Source organism: Primulina eburnea, chromosome 6, assembly GCF_022965805.1.
Source record: "Primulina eburnea isolate SZY01 chromosome 6, ASM2296580v1, whole genome shotgun sequence".
NCBI lineage: Eukaryota > Viridiplantae > Streptophyta > Magnoliopsida > Lamiales > Gesneriaceae > Primulina > Primulina eburnea.
The window spans coordinates 31,941,190-31,957,469 of record NC_133106.1 but is presented as its reverse complement, the minus strand read 5'-3'; the positions used below and the strand labels follow the sequence as shown (position 1 = coordinate 31,957,469).

The 16,280-nt window shown below is 33.1% G+C and overlaps 1 protein-coding gene across 1 annotated transcript; it reads left to right on the top strand.

The window, feature by feature from the left end:
- Positions 1-9,042: 9,042 nt before the first annotated feature.
- On the top strand, positions 9,043-16,142 carry LOC140834299 (quinolinate phosphoribosyltransferase [decarboxylating] 1a-like). The gene is given in 12 exon segments (XM_073199091.1): positions 9,043-9,174; positions 9,265-9,407; positions 10,215-10,346; positions 10,460-10,525; positions 10,611-10,693; positions 13,214-13,297; positions 13,389-13,541; positions 14,122-14,139; positions 14,141-14,194; positions 14,196-14,300; positions 15,739-15,806; positions 15,993-16,142. Coding segments are annotated over 12 exon segments (1,059 nt in total). The 5' UTR covers positions 9,043-9,118; the 3' UTR covers positions 16,090-16,142.
- Positions 16,143-16,280: the final 138 nt, after the last annotated feature.

The window sequence follows — 16,280 nt, the reverse complement described above, 5'->3', positions numbered from 1 at the left end:
CAAACTCCGTGTATACATGTGTGAGTGTAATGATATCATTTTTTTTTCATTGGAAAATTAAGATAATTTTATTAGGGTGACGAAGCCAAGAAATCGCACCTACTCTACAATGGAAATTATGCATCTCCACCAAACCACATCCCATGCCCATAACTTCACCAACCACCTCACGTTGCATTGTATTTCCTCCTAGAAAAGAAAAGATAATAATTTCCTTCTTTCCTTTGAAAAAAGATAAATGTCAGAATATAATTTGCCTTGGGCTAGTGGAGAAAGGAATTTAGATATTTGCCCTTTCATTAATATGTTTTTAACTTATTTGAGTTGTTTATATCAGTAACGTTTAATGTGGAGTAGATTTTGACCTTAATGATATCTGAGTTGGTGAAGTACGTGATTGTTTGACCTATGATTGAATTTGATTTTCTTCTAACAATTTCATTGGCGAGTCTTTCACATATGATTTACTTAATTAGCGTAATTTACATGTTGTTGTATTAAATTAAAAATTTACTTAGTGCAAACGAAATGATATAGATTGCGAGTTTCATCATCTTAATATATATAAATAATATATATATATATATTATTTTCAAAATATTGAAACAATTTTATAAAACCTTTTCTGATATTATTTGATATATGGTTATAAGAATTACGTGCAATTTCATTTCTCCAAAAACCATATTATAATTTAAATTTTGTTTTCTTAAATCATTCCCCTCAAAAATATCTCCCCTAAACTCCGAAAATATGACCAAACTTTAATTGCAGCTACCCAAAATCGAAGCACGCATTTCGTAACATGTACACCTACCACCAAAACAAACCATAAACAAAAAAATAAACACACACACACACACAGTGAGATCATGATTCGTGAATTTGGCTAAAGTAGTTTCTAATTCCATACATGGGACAAAGGGACTTTATGTCTTAAGATCTTTTCCTTTTTAACGAATTTTGTTTTTTTTAAAAAAAAAATTTACGTTTTCCGCAATCGGATACAAAATTCATCGTCATCGACGATTAATCTTACGGTATTAATTAAGATGCTACGCATATATTCACATTCATTATTAATATATAATAAGATTTTAAATGAATAAAAGAGTAAACCTTAAACCTACTTCCATTATTTCAGGAAAGGTCAAAGGATCGATTTTCAGCCGTTGGAATGGTAGAAAGAGACATTAATTAATACCGAAAAGCCAAAACCTTTATTTAGTGTACACCTCTACTCTACTTTCAGGTTTCTTTTTTCTTTTCTTTTTTTGTTCCAAGTATATGAAAGTGTAAAATTGTATCATAATATCTCAAGTATGAGTATCATGAATCATAGTAAAAACCAATGTATCGATACGTCTCGAGGTCGGCGATGATCATAATTAACTCACAATGAAAACATATATGTTGCATTGTGAGTATTTAGTATACTTTGAAACCATTGAAACGTGTATCGTGGTGTGCGAATTATGCATGTAATAACGGCGATCACGAGCGCGGATGACTGGTAATACTTGTTTAATTTGGACCAGGGACGGCAAGGGTCGGTTAATTCCGTCCATGTATTTTATTGATTCATCTGTCTGCTGGCTAGGTTAAATAAATACATAAGTATGATCCATGGTGAAAGAATCGGTATTACATAAGTATAATTTACAAGTATTAATTCAATTCAAGATGTTATATTAATATTATATGGTATTTGACTTGCTAAGATTAGAGAAAATAAAGTTATTAACAAACTTAAATTGAGTCTACGTGTGGGTTGAGATTAAATTTTTTGGACAAGGAAACTTGGAAATCATCATAACAAAAAATTAAAATTATGTTTTACAAAAAAAAAAAAATTATATAATTTTTTTAAAAAAAATTCTTTTTTTTATTTGAAACACAGCTCTCTCTGCTCGATCATCCAACTGCTTTTATAAGAGCCGGTGGTAGATGAGGAACTCTAGCTTTTGAGTAGTTGGAAGTGCAAAACCAAAAGTTATAACCATCTATTATTGGATTCTTTCTTTGGAAAAAACGTGTTTGTGTGTGGATTAAATTAATGATTTTTTAGCCTAAAGTAAACCATGCATGATTAATTGATCTCTTTAAAATCTAACATTTCATTGTTTTATAATAGTGTTTTATTTTTGAAAAAATGATTCTTTCTTTGGAAAAAAACGTGTTTGTGTGTGGATTAAATTAATGCTTTTTTTAGCCTAAAGTAAACCATGCATGATTAATTGATCTCTTTAAATCTAACATTTCACTGTTTTATAATAGTGTTTTATTTTGGAAAAAAAATGATTCTTTGTCCATTAACTTGTCCAATTTCAGTATTTTGGTTGAAATACTGATGTGACATTTGACAAACCAGTAATTTTCAATATTATATTAGTATTTCTCAGTTTCACAACATGATGTTCCGATATCATATCATCAATTGAAGCAAAATAAATGAAAATTTAAAATTAGTAAATCAAAACTATAATTAGAAAAATCAGTAGACCAAAATATAAAATTGAACAAGTTAATAGAACTAAAAAATATATTTTTTAAAAATTTTATTTAGACTTCATATATAAAGATATATATCAAATGTAAATAAATAATTATATTCATATTTTAATTCAATTATTTATTAATTCATATAAATGTGCGAGACTGACTACGTTGTACACCATTATAACAGACGACTATCGATCCTTTCGCGTCTAATATGTTTTAGAGCAAGTCATTGGGATTTTCTTCAGTATTGTTTGGTGTAATTGATAAATATAAATTGTTTAACTAGCAATAAAGTCACACACCAAACATTGGATAACAAGTAATTAAAATATGTAAACTTCTTATCACTCATAGTACACATCTATATAATTTTATCATCTCATCCACAAATCAACATTCCCTTAAACAAGTATATATAGAATGCCCTTCTTGAGAGACTTGAATATATGACATCGCTATGTTATCAATTGTTAAGATTAAATACTTACCACTAGGTAAAAACGATAATTGTTAGTTAAAACGCAACTTTATTTCCTTATACTCATGGCAACGTAGAATGCACATGCTTGGGCGCTACTGGGTCAGGTTGTTAGGCTCATGAGTCCGAAGAGATATATGTTTATTATCTCATATATCTGTTGATATTGTCTCATATATCTTAGAGATAAGTTTTATATATCATTTCCCTATACCGATTGTGTCTCTAGTAGAGACAATATTACTTGTTAAGACCCGTCGTCATTTTTTTACGGCTCATCTAGCCAATCAGATCAAACGGCACAACGTTAGCAGCTTGACACACAAGAAGTTCCCAAAAAATCACTCATCTTAGTACTACTTTCATTTATACGCATTAATCTAACAAAAGTTATTGAAAAATTAAACTTTAATTTTTTTTTTCTAAATTTACACTAATTTGATTAATATTTTAATATAAGTTAATATATTTAATGACGGGGTATATTGGTAAAAATAGAAAAATAATATTACATTCGTCGCAATTATATAGACCTGTTTTTCACACCGATTAAAAAAACATTAGAAAAGTAGTTTCATACAAACTTCATATTTTATCTCTATTTAATTTATTCAACAAATGGTTGCATACTTCTAAATACTTAGTTGTTAGAGGTATATATATTAGTAAAAGAGTAGAAAAAAATTGTTAAATATGATATAAGTCTATATATTTGAGATTTTTAAAAAAAAGGTGACATAGATAATTGGAACAAAGGGACTACTAAATTTGAAAAGTGGATTATATATTTGAGGCAGATAGAAAAAAATGTGACATTTATATTTGGAACGAAGAAAGCGCAGTGCGTATAAGGCTCGGATTTCCTTAACAGTATCCCAATAGCTAATGAAAATTTTAATGCTACTTTTCTGTACAAAACAAAGGGATAACTAGAGATGTCAATGGGGTGGGTATGGAGCGGGTTTGGCTAAACCTAAGATCCTCCCCATGAAAAAAACTTTGACTCATTACCCGTCTCACCCCGGTTAAATATTCTTCGGACCCACCCCATCTCGAATACGAAATGGGGCCGGGTAGACCCGTGAGACCCGAATTTTTTTAAAATAAAAAAGTAATCTTCTTCTCACATGACTGAATTATGAAACAAACAAGCCTCTAAATATAACATTGTGGAAAATTAATTCATGTCTTCGACCACACTTAATAATAATAAACAAAGTATTTTCACGACATAAAGAATTACATAAAAAAAAGAGTTACTAGCTCTCCAAAAAAATCTTTACATCCCAAAAAAAATCATAATATTATTTAAACAGATCAATATAAAATCAATAAGCAGACAATATTTAAGTCTACTAAGATGAGCACCAACTATTATTCCACTATTGTTAAAAGCATATTCAAATGCAAAAGTTGACATAAAAATAGCTAAGATCATTATAGTTGAGGTGAGCTACTAAAAAAATGAAAATTAATAAAAACAAAACTCTAGAATATTTATCTGCACATATATATGGGGCGGGTATTATAGGACACATGACCAGCCTCATATCTGGACGGGTCTGAAAAATTAGACCCGAGACCCACCTCATGACCCATTTAGTAAGCCCAAACCCACCCCATACATGCGGGTTCATTGCAGGTCTGAGTAAAATCCGGACGCATTGACATCCCTAGGGATAACATCAAATTAAAGCCATAATAAATTGCCCAAAAAATGACATTAAAATTACCACAATTAATGTTATATGAGCATTAATTGATATTGTGAGAGATGTATGTGTTGAGACAACAATGACCAGTACATGTACATATTATCGAGTTAAGTGTATATGAATTAGATTAGTATTGAGATGAGTGAACTCCTAAAAAGTTCTCATGTGTCAATGTTTTGACATTGCATCGCTTGATTTGATTGGCTAAATGAGCCATAAAAGAGTAACGACAGATCTTAACGAGTAATACTGTCTCTGCTGGAGACAGTATCGGTGGTAAAGAAATGGTAAGACTGGTCTCTAAGAGATATGAGACAACACCAACAGATAGACATGTACTTCCCAGACTCTTGGGCCAAACAACCCAACCTATTAGCACCCAAGTAGGTACACTCTACGCTACCACGAGTATAAGAAAATAAAGTTGTGTATTGACTAACAACTATAATTTTTTGTCTAGATGGTAAGTACTTGATCCTGACAATTGATAACAGAAAGATGTCATGGGTTCAAGTCTCTCAAGCTCCATATATCTATTTGGAGGAAGGGAAATGTTGGGTTAAGTATCAATAAATGAGAGTGCTAATGAGATGAGTGGTCTCCTGGGAAGTTCTCATATGTCAAGCTGCCGACATTATACTGCTTGATATGATTGACTAAGTGTGACGTGAAAGAGTGATATCATATCATAATGAAAAATATCATCTCTGCTAGGGACATGGCTAACGTTAAAGAAATAGTAAGATTGATATCTAAAAGATATGAGACAACGCCAGCAGACAGACACACACCTCCAGACTCATGAGCCTAACAACCCGACCTATTAGCACCCAATTAGTAGCACTATATGCTGCCACAAGTATACAGAAATAAAATTGTGTTTTGGCCTAGTGGTAAGCACTTCATCCTAACACATATAATATAAATAAAATAAAATTTTAAATATTTCAATTTAATTGTTTAACCCAAGACAGTAATATTTTGATTTTTTTAGAGGCTAATGTTTTGAATTTCATCGGAAAAACCAAGTTCTTATTTTAAGATTATCTAATTAATGTTTTATACAAGTGTTTTAATTAGAATAATTCAAATTAAATTGGGGTATATTAGTGCAATACTAGAATAAATACTATTAAATATAATCATTTGACACGTGAAAAATGAAGTGCAATTTATGTATATGAGTAGGGGTGGGAAAAAATCCTGAAATACCGAAAAATCGTACCGAACTTACCGAAAAAATCGGTAGATTTTTTATTATTATTTTTTTTAAAATTTAAGTTCGATATGTTATACGATATCGTATTTCGATACGGTATACCGTATCGTATCCACCCTTATATATGAGACCTGAGTGACATAAATTTTTAAGGGGAAAATTATATATTTTTTTCTCATATGTTTGTCTCACATTTTCAAAATTGTACATTAATAAACAATATACATTTCAATATTTGTCAATATTAGTCTTTTTAACCAGGAATACATACTTGACTCTTTATATATGAGCGTTACGTCAATGTCAAGTAAGAACAAGTCGAAGAAAGAACCAAAATTGTAGGAGAAATAAAGATAACAACCTGTTATTGAAAGCTATATATATATGAGCACAAAAATACAAATTTTCAAGTCAATAATTGTTTTAATGTGCCTACGGACGTGGTCATGAAAATGACATATTCATCAGATGGCAATATGACCAATACAGTTGTGAGTTATTTTTCTAACGTTGGGAGCAACAAAATAACATTTAGCGTGCGAAACATGCTTAAGGATCCCTATTTGGTAACAGAAAAAGTTACAAAACAAGAAGAAGAAGAAGAAAAATTACTATGAAATCATGGGCAAAGAATGTCATCCTCCTCACCGGAGAACTTGCCATCGTGACTGAAAGTATCCAATCTGTTGTGGCAAAGGGATGCACTCGACGGAGGCACCGGACCTCTCGGAAGTCGGTTTTCAAGTAGCGGATCGAAAACGAAAACCCTGCCTCTCATAACCCGTGTAGCCTCCCCTGCTAAAGCCATTGACATGAATAGAACAAACAGAATCCAGACTAATATCTTAAAAACACCATTTTTCTCCACACGTAACATGATCATTTTTTTCTCCTATCGTGTCCTTAATTCCTTCTTTCCATATATATATATATATATATATATATATATATATATATATATATATATATATATATATATATATATATATATGTGGAGTACTTCGAGAAACATTATAATAGTTAATTAGGTGCCGAGAATATGAAGAAATTGACCATCTTTTTAACTTTGTTTTGTTAGAAGTAAAAGGATGTGTTCGGGATTATGCAAGACTTTGAAATTATTTATTGCACAAGAAAGTCAAGTGTAAATGGCAGCCAATTTGGATTGGACCTCCATCCAAATATATCAAAATAGTTGGGGGTTTGAAAATTTTGGTTCATTATCTTTCTTATTTTTATAATTTTTAGTTTTTTTTTCTGACGTGACATTGATGTGATTCCTATGTGACACATACGTGATCTGACATACCGCTTATGTGTAAGTTCGACGTCAGTATTTTGGATTAAAAAATAAATAAAATTGTCGATTGAATGGTACATGACTAAATCTAAAATTGAACGAAGGTAAATGATTAAAATCGAAAAACAATAAAGAGACCAAAATCGAAGTTTTCCTATTTGTAATAATCTATTATTATTCGCTCAAGAGTCATTAATTGCGTCCCTTTAGTCTTAATTATGTTTTTTTTTTATGATATGTTGTCTTCCGATGAATTCTCTGGATATACACATGCTCTTGACGGTTGACGCTGTTTAATAAAAAGTTTGACTGGAAATTGGGGGATTCAATAAACAATACATACACATATACATACATATACATATATATAACACAAATTTATTGATGACTTTGCACACATACGAACCGGAAATGTTGACTGAAATTGAAAATTTCAACATTTTGAATAAATTTATCTTAATTAGTAACTCCAATTTTTGTTGTAAATCATCTCGCTCTAGCTTATAATAACCTCCACGTTTCTGTGTAATAACTCCCCTATTGTAATAACAAGGTTGGGTTCGAATTCATGAACTTGACGTCTTGTTCGAATACATAATCAATTCTGGAAGACGATGAATCGTGGGCGATTTACCTCCAACGTCTATTCAGAGAGATAAAATTTGACCGCAACATCTCCGATGATTAATCATTCTATTTCGCGGAGTTATCTTTCGCTCAAATAACACGTTTCTTCATCTTGTTTTGTGACCAAAATATTCCCGTTGCTATCAAATAAATTTAATCTCCATTCGAACTTTCTCCATCCATAAGTATGCATAATACTTTCCTTTTTTTATTATATAGATACAAATAAAGAACAAAGAAAATGAAAGAAAAAAAATTTACTGAAAAAATATAGATATTATTAGGATGCAAAAGAATTGGTCATGCATGCAAAATGTACCCGATGCACCATGTGAGTCTTACTCAGCACTCATATTATCTAATATATATATATATATATTAAAACGCAAACATTTAACTTTGAATGAAAATAATTGCTCTGACATCATTATATTTTCACACGAATATTATATATATACAAAATTATATTATTCTTAAAAACAAAATTTAATCCACGAAGACATTGAGACACGTGCCACGAATTACAAAGATTTAATTATACAACAGTTAGCTAAATGTTACACGATATAGGTGACGGTCCAAATTAAATATTAAGTTGGAATTTGATTTTTAAGTACACATATTCGAATTTGTAAGAATTTAGGCAATCAGATTGTATCAAATTATAATAAAAAACAGACGATTCTCTGCTTTTATAAATGATGTGAAAATTTGTTGTTATTATCTTTTAAGGTGCGTTGAGTAAACTTCAAACTGGTAAAATAGTCTGCAAATGATATTATTTAAATAAATGACAATAAATAAACTAAACCTTTTTAAAAATGTATAGATAACAAGCATACATATTTGAATTTATAAAAATTTAGGAAATCGGATTGTATTAACTTATAATCAGAAATAGATGACCATCAGTTTTTTCAAACACAAAAATTCTTGTGAGACGGTCTCACGGATCAATTTCGTGGGTCGAATATTTTATTTGTGTCATTCATAAAATAGTATAGTCATCTATTTCGGATTATCAGTAAAGTTACAGATAAAAATTTGTGAGACTGTTTCAGAGAAGATTTACTCTTTTTCAAATGACACGAGAATTTATACTTTTTATTTTTCGGTGTACATTGACCAAACAAGTTGTACTTTTTTTAAAAAAATATATTGATAAAGAAAAATCGAATCCATGAACAAACATGAATGGTATCATTCACCCTCGTATAAAAGAAGTCGCTAAAGATAGTGAGTAGTGACTAGTAACACGCGAACGCATCAGCTAACAGATGTCCAGAGCCTTTCTCGTACCTCAGTTCTCAATTTTCAAGCCCTTTACGAAAAGGTTCCAGTCTAGCACACTTCATTTTCCGGGCCTTTCGATTGCTTAGTTTTTTTTTTTTTTGGGTTTCTAATACCGTGAAATAATCTGCAGATTGATTGTAAACATGTCAGCAACTGTCTCAAAAAATGTTGGAATTCGAGTTGGGTCCCCGGTGGTTGAGCCTCCGGCGCACCCCACTTATGATTTGAAGACCGTGATTCGGCTTGCTCTCTCAGAAGACGCTGGTGATCGAGGTTAAGTTTTCTGTTTGCAATCTATGGTATTCGATTCTTGTGATTTGAAAGGGCTTATTTTTAAATGATGAGAAGTTGTTGATGGAATTTTATGTTTAGTTTTGGAAATAAAGATGGTACTGTGTAAAACCGTTGAACGGTTTTTAACTTTGGTTTTGTGGTCAAGAATGTTGTGATAAAGAGGTGGTATAGGAGTATATTTCTTGATGTTGTTGCAAGAAGATTTATTGAAGGTTTGTTTATCGATTGCATGTACTGTGCAAGAATTATGAGCCAAGCATTGGCAACAGTGCTCAATATTATGTTATTGTAAAACATGTGAATCAATCAGGAAAGAACATATACATGCATTTTGGGGGAAATAAATGTTCACCGGTGACTGGCTGAAACTTCAAGAACATGTTTTTGAGATAGAGAATTAAGAATTGAGTTGGATAGGTGAAGTTTAAGTTTGATGGGTATGGTTACCTGATTTAATGAAATTAACACTCAAGAAATGACTGGAAGGGCATTGCACCATGTAAACTCACTCATGAGATATTTACTATGTCTTGCATGGAGTACATAATATCAATGAATAGAGAGCTTGATAGGAATTATCCTATCTCTCTCATTTGCATTGCCCAGAAGAATGCTGAAAAATTCAGTCGAACAACTGACTTGAGAGTTGAGAATGTGGTTGTCTAAGTTCTTGAGCAGCTATGATTTTTTTTTTCACCGATAACTTTAATTGGAACAACAATTAGCAAAAAGCAGATATCTAATATTGTAAACTATCAAATTAGAGATGTTTTTTTTCAAACACAGGGGATGTGACCTGTAAGGCAACCATTCCAATTGAAGCGGAAGTGGAAGCCCATTTCTTGGCCAAGGAAGATGGGATAGTTGCTGGCATTGCACTGGCTGAAATGGTATTCAATGAGGTTGATCCTACGCTTAAGATATCTAAAAACTTGAATCTCTATAATTTATGCAGATATTATTTCTTTAAAGTATTTGTCTCTCTCTTCTAAAGAAAGAATGGTGATTTTAATAGCTGATTTGCATTCGTCAGGTTGAGTGGCACAGAAAAGATGGTGATAGTGTACATAAAGGTCTGCAATTTGGCAAAGTACAAGGTAAAGTAAAATAATTTCCAGTATGATGAAATTCTTGTGGGGGAAATTCGATATTCTCTGATGACAAATTTCCAAAACTATGCAGGAAGAGCTCATAGTATTGTTGTAGCTGAAAGGGTTGTTCTCAACTTTATGCAGAGAATGAGTGGAGTTGCGACTCTGACTAAGGTTCGTTGCTGACATTTGCTCTTTCTATTTATAAAGTTATTTCAAAATTTATGCTAAAGTTATTTCAAAATTTACCCTGTTACAGATAATCAACAATTAAATAATGTGTCCTGAATAAGCTTTTCTTCTCCAATGAATTTCCTGTTAGAAGGTGGCTCTGGAAGTTACTCATATAATGACACAATCAGTTGATACAAAAAAAACTCCAGAAAGTGGAGATATAGTAACGTATTTGAGTACAGAATAGGCCCATGAATGTGCATCTTGGGCTATGATCACTGTAGGTCATGAACATGCACAAAGGTACAGCGACCACAAGTCTTTAGAGATAAATTAGAGACAGGCTGAATGACCATAGCGGGCATGGTGTTAATCAAGTGAGGACCTGCTGGTATTGCTTTACCTCTCAATGATTTAGTACATTCGTGTTCATGTTAGGGCTCCAGCAACTACAAGAGGAAGAAGATTTTCCTCTTTGACACACCATTATTACTTAGTGGTACTCTGATATTTGTTTGCAACTGAATTTTAACTTTGTAATTTGATAATTGGGGTTTCCATTCTAAGGTCTTCCATAAAGTTTGCAATTTGACCATTTGGTTTCCATTTTAACTACAAGAAGAAGAAGATTTTTCCTCTTTGACACGCCATTATTACTTAGTGGTACTTTGATATTTGTTCGCAACTGAATTTTAACTTTGTAATTTGATCATTCGGGATTCCATTCTAAGGTCTTCCATAAAGTTTGCAATTTGTGGCAAAAAACACGGGTATGGCCAGGCTAATTTTAGTAGGTGCACTAGTGGTGTTCTCCTCATTGGATGTTCTTTGGATCACCCTTGGATCTATCTCTTGAATATTTTCTATCAAGATTGTGGTCTCAGTGGGTTATTTAACTGCAGCTATGGTTGGTTGGTCCTTTCTAAGTATCATATGATGTTGATTAGCCTCATGTCACACTTAACGCAAATGTCTCAGTAATCCATGGTGTTGTTCTAGCGCATACTTCATCCAACTATTTGTTGATTCCCGGTAAATATCATGTGAGGCGCGGGGCCGAAGAGGGCGGGGATGATTGTCGGTGTCATGAGGTTGCACCGACGATGAGCAGCTCCCAACAGACTTCTAGGCGAAGAGAACATGAATGAACCGATCTTACACCAGAAGGCGAGGGATTTCAAAACTGTTCAAGTAAGAGACTGTGCAGTTGAGGAGAACTTAAAAGATTTAATATGTACTACTCATATCAAGAAGATGCGTCTTCTTTTTGGGAGCTCATCACATAAGAATTTTAAAATAAAGCGTACTTGACTTGGAGCAATTTTGGGATGGGTTATCCCTGACAAGTATCTTAAGGTGCGTGTGAGTGAGGATATAAGCACGCTGGAAAGACTCGTCTTGGTACAGTGAGGACAGTCGTCGAATCTAGGCGTTACATATCATATCAACAATACTTGAAGTGTTCTAAATTTCACATTTCTTCTCGACATTCCTTCGTGCCTTGTAGTAATTGCTTAGGAAACCATTTTAGTTTCTATGGAACTCTTGCAATTGGGTCGACAGGATGTTGTATTATGCTATACTAAGGCTTTCTTATCTTGTCTCCTTGAATTCTTCTTAACTTGAAACTTGTGAGACATTTCAAGGTCAATATAATAGCTCTTTTCTATACAATATCCCAAATAGATCTGGTGATGAGCAGGAATAGGCATGTGTGGCTGACTGGTTCTGTTGACTTTTTCACATAAGCCATGACATTTGAATCGTTGAGTTCTCACACAACATATATAGGATCTCAAATGTGTTTCTGAGTCTCACTCATGATGTTTCCCATCTTTCACAGGCACAAATCATCAAAAGAACTGATTAAGATTGCTAGAGAAAATTTTTGCTTCATTGTGATCTTTGGGAATGCTCTATCCCAAAAGGGTTGGTAGAGCTGGTGATGAGATGTTTAAATTGGTCTCCTCTGTGCTTATTGTCGTTAGTCTTCAATGATGAAAATATAGAAGATGTTGGCTCTGATACCACAACATTGTATTGTTTAAATTTTAATATTTTATTGTGCAAATATAAGAAATATATAGATGAACGTGTCTCGCAACTGCTCAGAAGTGGGTGTAGGGTTTACTCTTCAATGATGAAAAAGTGGCAGATCAAGTGATTGGCTCTAATATCATAAAATTGTGTTTGAATTTTCAAAAAAAATTATTCTTGGAAGACGAAATATATAGAAAGACGTATTTCACAGCCTCTCAAAAGTAGAATAAACTTTATTAAATTCCTTAACTATACAAGCATTTTTCTAATAATAAAGTAAAACAATTATGATTTTGAAACTGAATATCGAAATGATTGAAAGGTAAATCTTGCCATAACAACAGAACAAATAAAGATGCTTGAGGATTTTAACAATAGTAAAACAAATTCCTAAAAGTAAAGATGTACGTAAAATTATATTTTTATCATATGACCGTGATTTTCCTGACATGAAACTTGTTAGATTTAAATTTCTTGCAGGCCATGTCAGATGCTGCTCACCCTGCATGTGTTTTAGAAACGAGGAAAACTGCTCCAGGTTTACGTTTGGTGGATAAGTGGGCGGTAGTACAGATGCTTTCCATTCTCCCTCTAATTTTAATATCACTGTCCGGCCACTTTCTTATTTCTGATCTTTTGCTTTATTATCTTGAAGGTATTAATAGGTGGAGGTCAGAACCACCGAATGGGTTTGTTTGATATGGTCATGATAAAAGACAATCATATATCTATTGCTGGAGGTATCACAAACGCATTGAAATCTGTGGACCTGTATTTAAAGAAAAATAATCTTCAAATGGGTGTCGAGGTAGCTAATTGGTTTTTTTAGTGACCATGGATTAGAATTCTTGTATATTATTACAGTGAAAAATCTTGTTTCTGAAACATGAGTATTTGATGAATGTTCCTGAGGAATGGTTTGACTTGTTAAGTTGGCTATATGGGCAACTCAGCTTCAAATCTTCATGATTGGAATTCCCCTCTTCCACCGAGAAGAAATCTTCTTTCTGTATTTCTGATCATGAAATATATTTTTTCCTTTTTTTGGCATTATATCCATGATTAGATCTGAGGGGCATCTCTATGCAACATTGGATTGGCTTATTGCTTCCCTTCATACTTATCAGTGTTGCTGGTGGTTTTGGTTTATGAGCTGGGGTATGAGTGGCACAATCAACCTATGTTGAATTGATGAATATACCGTAGTAATTTTAGGTTAGTCAATGAAAGAAAGGGGCATGGTCAACCCCTGTCAACCACTTTGTTTACTCTGTTGCTGTTCACATGGTTGTCATATGTGGATCTTTTATATTGACAAACGTTTTGCACATTTTCCTGAAGTATTCACGTCAAATTTTGATGACCTAGGTCTTCTCTTCTGCTAACAGGTTGAGACCAGGACACTAGGAGGAAGTAAATCAAGTGCTACATTATGCATCCACAACAAAGACATCCTTGACCTAGGATAATGCTTGACAATATGGTTGTCCCTTTGTCTAATGGGGATATTGACGTTTCCATGCTGAAAGAAGCCGTGGAATTGATTGATGGAAGATTTGAGACTGAGGTGAGTTTTTCATATCTTTATTGGTTTTCACTTTTCATTCAGCAATCTTTCAGTTTCACAGACAGACAACAGACTGCATCAATAATTATTTATTAAACATATGATTTAAGGTCTCATACAAGATAAATTAACAAATGTTCGTTCTGTTTGTTATCCTGGTTCCCATAAATGCTATAAAGTTAGATAGGTTCCCACTTGGTGTATTTATGTTTTAAATATGTGACAGTTGGTTGGGTGATTAAGACTGACATGCTTGTATGTGTTGGAGCATGTTTTCATATCACACCTAAAAAATGTGCGACATATTTGTAGGCATTGTATCAAAGTCTCATATTTGAGGGCCATTTACTTGTCACATGAATAGCCAGTATAAATGCATGGTGTTCTAGAGAATGGCTGCAGATAGGATTTGGGCATGTTTCAGGGATGAATATTTTTTGAGCATGAGATAAATCACATTTCTATTATAAGCCGTCTAACTGAGAGAAAGCATGGATGGTACATCTCATAATATATAAATATTTGTTTGCTTTTGTTGAGTGGTTGGTGTTGTAGGTGGTCTGCTGCTCTGTGCCTTTACATTTGTTATAAATCAATTGCTCAGATCCCCCACTTGTTAATTGGTAAATAATTCAGCGGAAAAATGCTTATACACCTACTTATCAGTCTTTTGAGATATATAGAAAATATCAAAGAACTGCAGCTCCGACATTTGTACCATCGGGGATTCAGTTTGGGATATGATTTTCTTTATGTAAACTTTATAATCATTTTTTCTACAACCAGAAACAACCAATGCTATTCACTTGCATCTTTGGTCCGCGGGGTGTAGATTTGTTGTACTGGTCGGGGTGATGTACTTGCATTATGGAAAAATAAATGGTAGAACTAATTTCCAGGAGGTATTTCAGTTTGTAGGTTAATTTTTTTTTTATTTTTTATTTTGTCTTTTTCTTCTTTTCTTTTCTTTTCTTTGACTCCTAGTCCATCTCTTTTGGTGTCCACTCAAATTATCTCTAAGCTGACAACTAGATTCAATCCCCACTCAGATTATATAGAGTGTAAACTGCTCAACAACTATACCTAAGGCTTTATCCCACTAAGTGGGGTTGGTTATATGTATCCTTTCACGTCATTGTGTTATATCCTACTATATACTCATTTATATTTAAATTAATTAATTTTATCATGTTTTATTGTTGTTAATCAAGTCTTTGTGGTCTCTCTCTCCCTCAGTTAATGTTCGTATTTGTCAATGTCTCACATCGTCTAATTAAGGCAATTATGGGTCATCTCTCTTAGTCATATATTCATGTTGCAAACTGGAGAAGACCCAGTTCTTGTCTTAAAATCGGGAAGACTGCATTTGCTTTTGGGATTCGCAGTCGCATTATCTTTTCTATTGCATCTGAATGAAATATGCTGCCTTCTGTTGCAGGCATCTGGAAATGTCACTCTTGAAACCATTAACAAGATTGGACAATCGGGGGTAACCTACATTTCTAGGTACTCATTTTTGCGATAATTTCTCTGTATTTTGTTCGGAATATTTCCTTGTACAGATGAGATGATTGGTTAACTGGCTTCCGTCTCGAGTTAGGCTCGCCGTGAGAAATGAAAAAGCACAAAAAGGGGAAGCATCCCATGAACTTCTCATGGTCAATAAGTTATTGTGATCTTTCTATTTTGCAGTGGTGCATTGACCCATTCTGTTAAAGCACTCGATATTTCCTTGAAAATTGATACGAAGCTTGCACTTGAAGTCGGAAAGCGTACAAAGCGAGCATGATAATCACGTCGACAGGGGGAGCATTGCTACTGATTTGAAGGGAACCGGAACACCGACATTGAGCTGAATTTGAATAAATTTTCTCGTCAATGGCATGTTAGTTCTGTCGTCCCTTTCGTTCTTCAACCTCGGAAACTTTCATTGTCATGACTTAGGAGTAGTAGAAAATGTTGTGTGTGGTTCACAGGCTA